This window comes from Rattus rattus, chromosome 17 (genome assembly GCF_011064425.1).
Source record: "Rattus rattus isolate New Zealand chromosome 17, Rrattus_CSIRO_v1, whole genome shotgun sequence".
Lineage (NCBI taxonomy): Eukaryota > Metazoa > Chordata > Mammalia > Rodentia > Muridae > Rattus > Rattus rattus.
The window spans coordinates 46456823-46468725 of record NC_046170.1 but is presented as its reverse complement, the minus strand read 5'-3'; the positions used below and the strand labels follow the sequence as shown (position 1 = coordinate 46468725).

At 44.0% G+C, this 11903-nt stretch overlaps 1 protein-coding gene and 1 non-coding gene across 2 annotated transcripts; both read left to right on the top strand.

Annotated features, from left to right (window-relative positions):
- Window positions 1-1292: 1292 nt before the first annotated feature.
- On the top strand, window positions 1293-11117 carry Tomm20 (translocase of outer mitochondrial membrane 20). The gene is made up of 5 exons (XM_032887385.1): window positions 1293-1538; window positions 5294-5340; window positions 6614-6695; window positions 9125-9267; window positions 10615-11117. Exons 1-5 carry the CDS (start codon window positions 1418-1420, stop codon window positions 10657-10659), a joined length of 438 nt encoding a protein of 145 aa, XP_032743276.1. The 5' UTR covers window positions 1293-1417; the 3' UTR covers window positions 10660-11117.
- On the top strand, window positions 2153-2286 carry LOC116886724. Its single transcript, XR_004386136.1, has one exon. It is a non-coding gene; the product is annotated as a small nucleolar RNA SNORA14 (small nucleolar RNA).
- Window positions 11118-11903: the final 786 nt, after the last annotated feature.

The following is an 11903-nucleotide window of genomic DNA, read 5'->3' as shown; positions in this document are numbered from 1 at the left end:
CTGAAAAAGTAACTTGTTATATCTGATAAATACTTAATAGCCACAAGCTATGTATAAGTGGCGGACAGTGGATAGAAGTTGGGTTTGTTAGGATAAAAGTACTGGCTAGGTGCTGATTAATCATGAATATTAAGTATTTTTTCTTGTGAATTTTTTTTTTCTTTAACATAGCCTCAAAAAATCCTTACGGGGCTCTGCAGTTAAGAGCACTGGCTGCCCTTCCAGAGGTCCTGGGTTCAATTCCCAGCAACCACATGGTGGCTCACAACCATCTGTAATGCGGTCTGATGCTCTCTTCTGGGACACTGGCGTATATGCAGATAGAGCACTTGTATGCATAAATAAATTTGGGTGGAAAAAGCATTCTTGCACCGGCTACCTCTTATCTCGTCACTGTACCCAATTCCCAGAGACTACAGCATAGCTTGTTACTGTCCCAGGCTTTCATGTTTCCTCAGTGAAGGGAGCAGTGCTGTACCAGACTGTCTTTCCTTCAAATGCTGGCCACAAGTGCGTGGTGGGTGGGTCTCACCATTAATGAGCTTGTGGGGAATCCTGCTCAGATGGGTAAGGGGAGGCCCAAGAGATTGCAGTTTAATGATGGAACAAATCAGAGCCACCCGGAGACTTTTTTGCCCTTCTAAAACCCTCACAGGCTAAAAATTTTTAAACGAATTACCACATTTTTCTTATCCGAAACTTATGACAGGGTTACAACATAATTTGAAGTCAATCACCGTGTCTAAGCTCAGCACAACCCAATTTACAAAGTAAATACTGCCAGGTCAGGTGGTTCAGGCCTTCCTTTAATACCATTGCAAAGAGGCAGGAGGACTGCAGGTTTGAGGCCAGGGCAGACTATACACAGCAAGTTCCTGACTCTACTGTGTTCCAGACACTACTATGCTACAAAGGGGAGAGCCCATCTCAAAAAAATCTAAAAAGTAAACGCATGCACTTCAAGTCACAGGTTTCCTGAAGGACACAAGGAGATGAGATGCTGTTCTGAGAGGGCTCCCACCTTCGTCTTTCATAAGCAAGGACGGTGGATTAGAGGATCTGACTCAGCGCGCCACAAACACGTGCAGCTCCCAACCACTAGGTCGTGGGGGAGGGCGGGAGGCGCGGGATGACGCACAAACCCCTCCGCAGTGCACGCCCCGCCCCCAGCATGGCGCCTCCGCCGCGCAGACAGGGTTATCTGCGCGTGCGCACCAGGTGCTTCCGCTCAGGCACTGCCGCGGACACCCGGCCGCGGACGCCCGGGGGTCCTCGCGCACCGGAAGTCCTCACACTCGGCCTTTTCCGTCAGGACTGCAGACAGGCGGCAGCGAGAGGCCGGCGTGCTCCGATCGGTCGGAGCTAACCGCTGCCAGGCGGGCTGCCGCGGCCTGGCACACGCCCTAGTCGAGCGAAGATGGTGGGCCGGAACAGCGCCATCGCCGCGGGCGTGTGCGGTGCCCTCTTCATAGGGTACTGCATCTACTTCGACCGCAAAAGGCGGAGTGACCCCAACTTCAAGAACAGGCTTCGAGAACGTGAGTGGGCCCGTGCGTCTCCTGTTCCCCTCAGGCTTGCGCGTTCCCGAGTGCTCCCCGGCGTCGCGTGCTGCGGCCGGGGTCCCGCCTGTGCCCGCGGGCCTCCATCTTGGAGGCGACCTGGTTCCATCTTGCTGTCCGTGGAATGCATGCTGGTTTGGGGGGAGGGGTAGCACTTTTTGCCTTCCACCTCTGTAATTTTATTTTCCGAGACGGGTCTTTAGCTCAGGCTAAAGTGGTAATCCTCCAGCCTCAGCGTTCCACCTCGCTCAGCTCCATTCTCCCCATTAATCTTGGGGCGTGCGTGCGTGCGTGTTGGAGAATAGGGCCCTCCTGTGTAGGTCAAGTTGGCCTAATAGGTTGTAGCCCATGCTAACCTCGACCTCGTGGTAGCCCTCGCCCCCGCCCCCCACATCTCCGCTTCAGCCTAGTGCTGTGATAACAGGCACGAGCCTTTCCTTCCCTACAACCAGTGTTGAAAATCATCCTTTATATGTGTTTAGGACAAGGCCTTTCTGTAATTGGTAGGCCGACTTCGAACTCTTGTTGCATTACAGATGGGCGCCTATCCCGAAGGTGGTGCCCCAACCCGCTTACTAAGTGCGGTGTCATCCTTGCATTCTTAAACCCTCTTGGCGGCTTTGCTCTGGTGCTTCCAAGATATGAGTGAATGCTAGACAAAGTGCGGGGGAGTCCAAAGGGCTGCGCTCCTCACGTGGCTCAGTCTTATTTCATACCTGCGACATCTTTTAAGAGGTTAACCGGAGGGAAATCTTGGCATGCCTTTAACCAGTGTGTTCCGCCCGTGAATTTCAAGGGACTCTTAATCGTTTTCAGTAGTCTGAAAACACTTGTTGTAATGCTAAGCTAGCTTTTTTTTTCCTCCCCTTCGTTTTCGGGGGCGGGGGTGCCAGTAGTTCCATTCTCTAGTATTCTAAATCATTTTTAACTTTTTCGTAGTTAATATGTGGTCGGAGACTGATAAAATAGACTTTATCATTTACTGTAGGAGTTCGATGTCTTTTTGAGCCTGTGGGCCCCGAGTAGCCGCATCATTTTCATCATGGGAGATGCAGAGAATTTTTGTCCCTTGGCTAGGTAGAGTAGTGCAAAGAATGCTGCTGGAATCCATAGACTGCGTTTTGGGGACCAGATTGCTTACCACCAGCATTCATTAAAAATCTTCTTAGCTGCAAAGTAAGGTAGTACAAGCTGCCGCCTCTTGTTGGTTTGGTGGGATAAGTGCTTGACATTCCGAAGACTTCATAAATGAGGGCTGTGACTCTTGGGTTCACCGGTCTACACAGTGGGTTGGGGCTGTAGATCTACACATTTGGAGAAAGCTAAGCAGGCTGATTCCTTCGGAAAGCCTTGTTGGAAATCTTGAGAAAGTCGGTTTGGGTTGGAGAAATCATAAGTTGTCATTTCAGGAAGATTATGGTTTTGTTTTAATTTTGAGACAAGGTCTCACTCTTTAGACCTGTCTGGCCTGGAACTCAGAGATAAACCTGCCTCTGCCTTCCAAATGGTAGGATTAAAGGCGTGGCCATCATGCCCTGCTAGGGTTCTTCTCTAATCTTTCCAGCGGTCCACCCTCTCTTTTTTTTTTTTTTTTGCCTTCCTGTGATTGAATCCATGGCCTTGTGCAGGCCAGGCCTCTCCTACCTATCACTTTCTGTGCTAGCCTGCTTGTTTTTCCCTCGTAGCTTTAGTCAGAACCAGTTGATGTCAGGGGATTACTAAAGGCAGCAGTGACAAGAAAGCAGAAACAAAGCCACACCTTAGAAGTCCTTGGCCCTGTTGCTGACAGCAGTAATTAATGAATGCTAGCAATAATTAATAAATGCTATAAGTTTTGTTTGTTTTGGCAAATTTTTGCTACCAAGTAGCAGTCAATTCAGTCTCTAGATTGTGTAGTTGGGTGATTGTTAAGAATTTGAGTCATTTACCTGATGTGTGGTACATCTTCAATGGAAGGATACTTTCCGAAGACGTTTTGTTTTTTAATGGAAAGGGGTTTAAGTTTAGGATTTGAAATTAGGTTAAATATCTTAATTCAGACTTTCTGACTTGTGTCAGTGGGTGATCATTACTCCTACCCCACCTCCATTGGTGTTAGGTTTGACCTGGGGTATCTAAATAGTTAACTGCCCGCTGCAGGTGCATTTCATTTGTACTGCACACTTTATTTATTAAAGAGGTGATTTATCTTGAACAGTGGCTTGGGTTTGGAGTGGCTCTGACCTCAGGCTTTGCATGCTTTTGTTGTTTTGAGACAAAATCTCTAATCCTGGCTCTTCCTGATTCAGATTCCCCCTGCCTCTGTCTCTCATGTGCTAGCATTAAAGGCATTCACTTGGCTTTCAGGTTTTTGTTTTTGTTTAGTGGATATAGTCGTTTAAACTTGGTAGATTTACAAGTCTCTGAAGCTAATACCAGCACATAACCAAACCTTGACTCTTGCAGCCTGTTAGCATTTGTGCCTTTATTGCAGAGATAGTCTAGTCTTAGGAAACTGAAGGCTAAAAGTGAAGCACAGTAAGGATCTTCTCCTACACCTGTGCACGGTGTTAATTACTTAGATGGTTATGGAGATTAGGTTCATTGCCCTTTATTATTTTCTCAAAATTCTGGTTTAGCACCTTATATTTTTTCATTGCTTGTTACACAGTTGTGCTTCGTGAGGTGGTTTTCATCTGAATGATGTGTCTTTGGTCATACAGATAGAAGGAATGCAGGGGGCTTGAGTAGTCCATCACTTATTTTAAGTATTAGCCAAAAGGTCCTTCAATCACAAGTTGACTCAGATTCATGCATAGACTAAGGTTTTTAGAGATAGATGTTTTGCTTGGTTGGTGACTTTTGCCTTTCTTGGCAACACTGATCTTGGAGAGTTAAATTTTCTTGCTTACAGTTTGCCTATCTAGTGCATGGGGAGAATGCCCTTCACTTGTCCCACCTGGTTGTTGTCCGGGTCATAGTATTGAATAACTTACTTTCTAGGAATTGGGTATTTAACTGTGGGAAGCCAAAATGGCAGAGTATGAGCCTAGGCACTCGTACCACACGTTTTACATCTGCCAACTCAGAAGTCTGCTAGAACCCTCATGGTTATTAGATGAGTTTTATTGAGGGACAGGTTCAGTCTAGTGTAAGCGTAAGGCATTTCGTACAAAACTGGCAGGTGGTCCCCATAAGCTAAATCTTTCTTAGGACGTACTGTTACAGAGCACTGAGGTGGTTTTTGACTAACCAGCCCGTGTGTCTCTTGCCCTTGTCTTTTGGTGAAATGCGTAAATGCTCCTGGACTAGTTGCCTGCTTGCCTGTAATCCCTGCACTTGGGAGCTGGAACTGCAGGATACAGAGGTCAGGAGTCTCAGCGCTGTTGCAGTTGTAAGCCAGCCTGAGTCACAGAGCTTTCAAATATTTTATTTTTACAGAACCACTTGGCCTAAGAAGAGATGATTTTTAATAGTAAAGCTGAAATCCGTACATTTCAGTAATAATGGCTTAATTCTTTTATTTGGAAAGGGAGCATTGTTCTGCTGCACAGCTGTTGGGGCAGTCTATCTTGTGAATCGCTGGACCTGGGAGGCAGAAGAAAAGAGAAAGCTCCTATTTGAAAGCATTAGTTCACTTAACCAGGGAGGCAGGGATTCTGGAATCAGGAATGCTTTGTAGAATTAATGATGGTTGCAGCATTAGATGTCTTGATCCTTATGATAGCCAAATTTTTGTTTTATTTTTCTTGTAGGAAGAAAGAAACAGAAGCTTGCTAAGGAGAGAGCTGGGCTTTCCAAGGTAATAAAAATAGTCTTGTGTTTTTTGTGTGTAGACTGCATACTCTCCAGGCCTCCTTTATTTTCTTTTGGTGGTAACCAAAATAGGTGGTAACCAAAATAGCAAATAGGTTAACTGGACAAGCAGCAAGGTGAGGGCTCCAGAGATGGACACCACGAGTTAACTCTCAGCTACTTGAAAATGGTTTTTAAAAAAGCAGCATTTAATTGGATTTTCCTTCCTTCTCACAGTAACCTTTCAAAGATCCATGCCTTTAATACTAGTTGGCTACTGTCTTCAGTAGCAAAAAGAACCAAGTGTGTTTAGTCCCAAGTATCTTTAATGTTTAACCTATGGACCAGAATTATTATCAGGTTCAGACAAATTTAAAAACAAGTTGTAACTTGTGGGATATAAATTTTCATTTTTTCTTTTTATAGGACCCGAGTTTATAATTTTTACTAACAGTAGGTTTTTTTATCTACTTGATTTAAAAATAAATCGTTTAAGTAATTAAGTAAATGCTACTCATTGTACATATCAACTTTCCCTCTTGCTGACACTCTCTGGATTTGTAGATGAACTAATGATCACTAATGGTTCTGTTAAAAGCACACTCAGGCAAGCAAAAATGATATTGATAAATGCTACACATTTTGCTATTTGAGCCAGTTGAGTGATTAACATAGCTGGTGGGAAATGGTTCTAGTGACGTGAAGCTGGGAACTACTGTTTTTCTAGTGTGTGCAGACTTCCTTTCCAAGATGTGGGATATAAGGGCATAACATAGGATCTGTATTCATGTGAGTCTGACAGGAGGTGTATTATTTAGGATTTTAGAGGCAGAAATGGACTTTGTGTGCTAGGTAAGCTCTATACCTCTCGGGCCAGCCTACAAGATCCTATCAAAAAGAGGCCTGGTGATCTAGCTTAGTGATGGGATGCTTTTCTAGTATAGCATGCAAAGGGCCCTAGGTTCAATCCCAAATCCACCAATAAAACAAGTTGTACATGTGTGTGAATATGTACATATATGTGCACTCATGTAACAAATACAGAGAAATCCTATCCTCGGTGCACGTGACAATGTGTGTGAAATACTGTTAAAAGAATGAATGGGTAATAGTTTAATATTCTATAATGGCAAATAGAGGTATATAGGTAATAATACCAAGGCTTCTATAGACTATAGATAATTGTACGCTTTAGCTCTTTCCGTTTTCTTGATTCAAGGGTTTTGTTTTGTTTTTTGTAGATAAATCCTCAGCTTAATTTCTGTATGTTCCATTTCTAGTTACCTGATTTAAAAGATGCTGAAGCTGTTCAGAAATTCTTCCTTGAAGAGATACAGCTTGGTGAAGAGTTATTAGCACAAGGTAATAGTCATTTCAGGATTTAGAAACACATAGAATTAATTCTGTTGATAAATATTTTTGACAGGATTTTCTTCTAAACACTTCAAGGTAGTTTTTTGGGTACGTTAGACTGAACCTGGCTTCAGAAGACAAACTAGGTTGCTGTTGTCAGGCCCTGTGATTGAAGTGAGCTTTAGAGTTTCTTTTGTCATAGGATGTAGAAGTTAAGGTAACAGTTGAATGAAATCAGGAGAGAACTTCATTTTTGCAGAGGAGAGGACTCTCAAGTTATTCAGGGTGTTTGGGTGTCACCATAGTGCAGAATAAATAGTAACAGTGAATAGGAGGTTATGACCGGAGTCTGCCAATACTCACCTAGTCCAGGTTTTTCCAGGGTTGTAGGAAGGAGTGGCTAATAAGCCTAAAATAAAGTTAGTTTACCTAATCAGAGTCCAGGGTGTATTAGGATTCTCTAAGGAACAGAATTCGTAGAGTGAGCATGTTTGTGTGAAACATTTATTGCAGTGGCTTACGGGCTATGGTCTGCCTAGTCCTAACAGAAAGGCCAAGGACCTGGCAGCTTACAGCTCAGGCTGGTGCTGGAGTCCCGAGAGGCCCCGGAGAGCTGCAGTACTTCAGTCAGCATTGAAGTCCTAAAGAAGCATGTTGTGACACCATCCGACAGGTGACTTGGGATAGATGAGCTTGTCAGTGAGAGTGAGGACAAGCAGACGGAAAGGCACAACTCTTTTTGTTGTGGCGACCTCCAGAAGGTATGGCCTGGATTTTGGAGGCTCTCCGGCCTAAAAAAGTCCAACCAAGAAACACCTCATAGATGCACTCCGCTGCTTGAGTTTTGGCTACTCTCAGATGTAATCAAATGTTAGCGCCAAGCCAGGTATTGCCAGCTCGTCTCAGATCTGATCAGTAACGTGGTCCAGTTACTTTGGGCCTCATTTAGTCAAGTACTTGTAATGAAAAGTGATTTTGTTTTAGAATTGGGCAACACTTTGTTCCATACAATAGGATGGTCCCATTGTTTACTAGCTTTTATCTAAAAGTAGTTTTGAAGTTGTTGCTGCCATTAATAAAATTGGAATTGTGTCTCTAGGCAGTAGTGGCCTAGGCCTTCAAACCAACACTTGAGGCAGAGGCAGGTGGATCTCTTGAGTTCAAGGTCAGCCTAGTCCACAGAGCAAGTTTCAGGATAGCCAGGGCTATAGAGAAACCATGTCTCAAGAAACAAAACAAAAAAATTGGTATTGTGTTATTCTTGGTTTTTTTTTTGTTTCCTCATTAGATTCAACTGGAGTTGAAGTGAACTTCATGTATAATGTGTATTTATTTGTGTTCTATTTTATGAGGAAAATTTATGGTCAGTTTTACCCTTTTTAAAATTAGTTTTGTGGGCTTGAAAGATTGTTCAGTGGTTAAAGCACTGGCCGCTCTTGGAGAAGGACCCAGGGTCAATTCCTGGCACCCACATGGTGGCTCACAACTGTCTAACTTTAGTTATAAGGTATTCAACATCTTCATACAGACATGAATGCAAACAAAACACCAAAGCACATAAATTTTAAAAATTGAAAAAAAAATGTATCTGAGATATGTACAAATTTGTAAGTGAGTGGAGGTTAGAGGAAATCTCACAAACATTTCTCTTCCACCTTTATGTGAATCTGGGGATTGAACTAAGGCATCCAAGCGAGCACCTTTACTTGCTGGGCCACCTCACTGGCCCCAGATTACTTACGTTTCTTTCCTAAGAGAAAATTTCTCTTTGAGTTTGTTCAGTTGGTTTCACTAAGAGTCAGAGGTAGTTCTTGTATTCAAGTAACTAGCAAACTTTCTTAGTGTCCAAGCTTTTCCTAGATTAAGAACAATTGAGTAGGAAAACTAGTCAGAAAGTGTTAAGTGCAGGAGGTAGATACTATTCAGGAAGCTTTTCCAAGACGCCCTACAGAGGGCCAGGCATTGTGTGTTCTCAGAATCAGCTGGTGTTCAGCCTGCTGGTTCCTCGGACAGTTTGAGCAGCAGCAGCACTGTCGGCTCAGCAGGAAGAGACCTGGTGTCTTGTGCATCAGTGCCTGTCCCTCAGCAGGTTCTTCTGTGGGCGTCATATCTTCTTAGTACCCCAGGAAAGGGATTGGGCACCTATGTCACCGTGAGGTGGCAGTCAGGCAGTGTCTGATTTGTATAAATGGGACAAACGTAATCCCCGCAGGGACAGCAGAGATTTGGCTATTTCTGATGATGCATAACAGCCCATGAAAGCCGTCGGTGCTGGCGCCTCGGTCTTTCCACAGCTGCCAGTTGGTAAAATGTGCTCTTTTCCATGGGTGCAAGGAAATTCTCTACCAATTTTTACTTGCCAGTGATTTGGGCTAGGAACAATTAGTTGGTGACAAAATCTTGATGGCGTCAGATAACATGCAGTGTATGTCTGGCAGGTGACTATGAGAAGGGTGTGGACCACCTGACAAATGCAATCGCTGTGTGTGGACAGCCTCAGCAGTTGCTGCAAGTGTTACAACAGACTCTTCCACCACCAGTGTTCCAGATGCTTCTGACCAAGCTTCCAACCATTAGTCAGGTAAGGAGGTGAAGTCTTTCAGAGTAACAAATAATTTGATCTAAGAACTCCATGCTTAAGGACAAGTTTGCCAAGCATGTAATACTGGATACATTGTCCGGTGAGCTAGCAAAGGTCCATGCTTGGGTCAGATGTGAATCAGAGTGTAAGTACTCGTATCAACTATATAAGACTGAGGAGTGCAAAATCAATCTCAGAACACCTACTGCATGTGCCAGTTTTCACTTTGAAGTGCTCATTAAACTGCCTTACTTGTGTGAGTCACATTCCTCCCTTGATGCTGGTTTTTACCTCAGCTAGATTGGAAGAGGCCTGGGGAAAAATTAAATTTCCCCTTCAAAGATTTGAAGACTTAGAAAACCAAGAACTTGAACCAAATCTTTTAACATTAGACTAAAATAATTATGTTCCGTTCATGCCTCAACTATGATGCTATAATCAAAATTCTGGCTGCTGTGGCTATAATGTGACTAAGAGTCACCTGGCTGTGTGACAGAATTGGAAAGAGAACCAGCCATGTGCATAATGGGCAGTGAAGAGCTGGGAGTAAGCCGTTAATTGCTTGGTTCAGGAACTGATCCAGTTGGAGAGTGGTACTGTCTTAGGGTTTTTCTGCTGTGAACAGACCCCATGACCAAGGCAACTGTTAGATATTTAACTGGGGCTGGCTTATGGGTTCAGATGTTATAAAGGCCAGAGCATGGAGAGAACCAGGCAGACCTGGGTTAGCTTCCATGCAGCTAGAATGAGGGTCTTAAAGCCCACACCCAAAGTGATACACCTACTTCAACAAGACCACACCTCCTAGTAGTGCCACTCTGTGAGCCAGTCATATACAAACCGTCACAGGTACCTTCCCATAGGTCTTCAAAGACCTCAGATTCTCAACACTGCCACCCTAGTTCCTGAGCCTCCAGCACAGGGAAGCTTTGCTGAGAACAAAGCTTGTAAGTTGTGCACAGATTTTGGTGAATGTTATTTTGGCAGTGTTCTCTCTCCGTGGTGGTTGTAGGCTGGAATGGGAAATGACGGAAGCACAGCTGACAGATGAGCAGCATTGCATCAACTGCTCACTCATTGAATGGTGTGGAACTAAAGCTTGTGTGAGCATGCCCCTCCCTCACCACCACCACCAGTCCGATCCCCTCTCCCTAAGCTCAGCATCTCTAATGCTGAGGGTCCAGGACTGTGTCACCACGCCCAGCTGACCTTTTGTCTTCTGTATGAGACAGGAGTGTGAAATATGGGAGAATTTTAGCAAGAATTGGTTCTTTGATTATGAAAAGCAATTTAAGTTGAAACTAAAATTGAGACACTTCTCAAAATTAATCTTTCTTTTTCTTTCAGAGAATTGTCAGTGCTCAGAGCTTGGCTGAGGATGATGTGGAGTGAGCCAGACACCAACATGATAAAATCTCAGTGAAGTAATAACAGTTAGCTGCAGGCTGATCTGCTCTGGGGGGATAAGGGCAAACTGTGCTTGTCATGAACTGTCCCACTGACATCTCCAAAGTGAACCTGAACTTTGGTAGAGCCATTGTCTGTTCTATTTATTTTTCCAGTGAGAAGTATTTTGATAGCTTTTCATTTTATAAATACACTGCGTTAACCAAAAGATCATGGATTTCGTTTGTTCTTAAGACATGCAGTTCAATGTAAATAAAGTAGTATTACTTAGGTAGAGACTCCTGGTGATTTTAAAGGATTGGAAAAGACTGAGGAATAGTTGAATAATGCACATTTTAAAGACTAGAACATTTTATTGTACGTTGTAAAATTGAGTAGAAACTTGTGTTTGTGAAAACTGAGCATTAAAACCTTACAGAGACTGTCTCTTGTTTACTTTTAAACATGTGCGGAGTGTTGTCTGTTAGCAATTCCATTCCCTCCCTGTGTATCCGTAAAAGCTTCTGTCTACATCAGTGGCCTCGTGCTCTGGGCGCTTGCTCCTAATCTTCAAGCACCTGGATACAGACCTGCGTGCACCTCCTCACCTGGCTCTTTGGTCTGCCTGTCTCTGGGGCGTCCCATCTCGGCATTAGGTCATTTGGTTCTGCTGAGTTGTCTTCAGGTCCATCTCCAGCTGATGACTATTTCAGAATAACCAGGCCTCGCACTTGCTTATATCCTGAATTGCATGTTTGCCTGACTTAGTGTTCCTCAAAACCTATATGTGGAATAATTTCTTTGTCAGTTGCTATTGATATAAAGTTATTCTGTTACTGCTGTGTAAATTAGTCAGAAACTCCCTTCTTGAGGAAGCTGTGGTAGTCTACTTGTGCAAGTGTTGATTACCCTCTTTCTTTTAGCAGAATTTTGCTTCAGTCTTACTGTGCATTAATTTATCTTGTGCAGTGACAGTGGAGTGTCATCTTAACTGGAGACTTGGCTGCAGCAAGTGGGAGACAGACCTTCTTAATGGTGGCCGCACTGACCACTGAACCTGCTTCTGAATCGAGTATCAAGACCTGGTGGTCTGCTAGTATCTGTCCACCGAGCAGCGTTCTCCTGGGACAGCTCCCTTACATCTGTGCTGTAGACTTGTTTTGGGGCTCCTCACCTTTTCTGGGGTAGTGCAGTGGGGAGAACCTGGAAGGGGGCTTTAGTTCCCTTCTGCCTCTGGTTGGTGTTTGGAT

Bases quoted from the DNA above. Each gene is read 5' to 3' on its own strand.
- Tomm20 (XM_032887385.1), top strand. From the start codon at position 1,418: ATGGTGGGCCGGAACAGCGCCATCGCCGCGGGCGTGTGCGGTGCCCTC. The intron at 1,539-5,293 runs GTGAGTGGGCCC...TTTTTCTTGTAG, and splicing joins CAAGAACAGGCTTCGAGAAC to GAAGAAAGAAACAGAAGCTT. The intron at 5,341-6,613 runs GTAATAAAAATA...TTCCATTTCTAG, and splicing joins AGAGAGCTGGGCTTTCCAAG to TTACCTGATTTAAAAGATGC.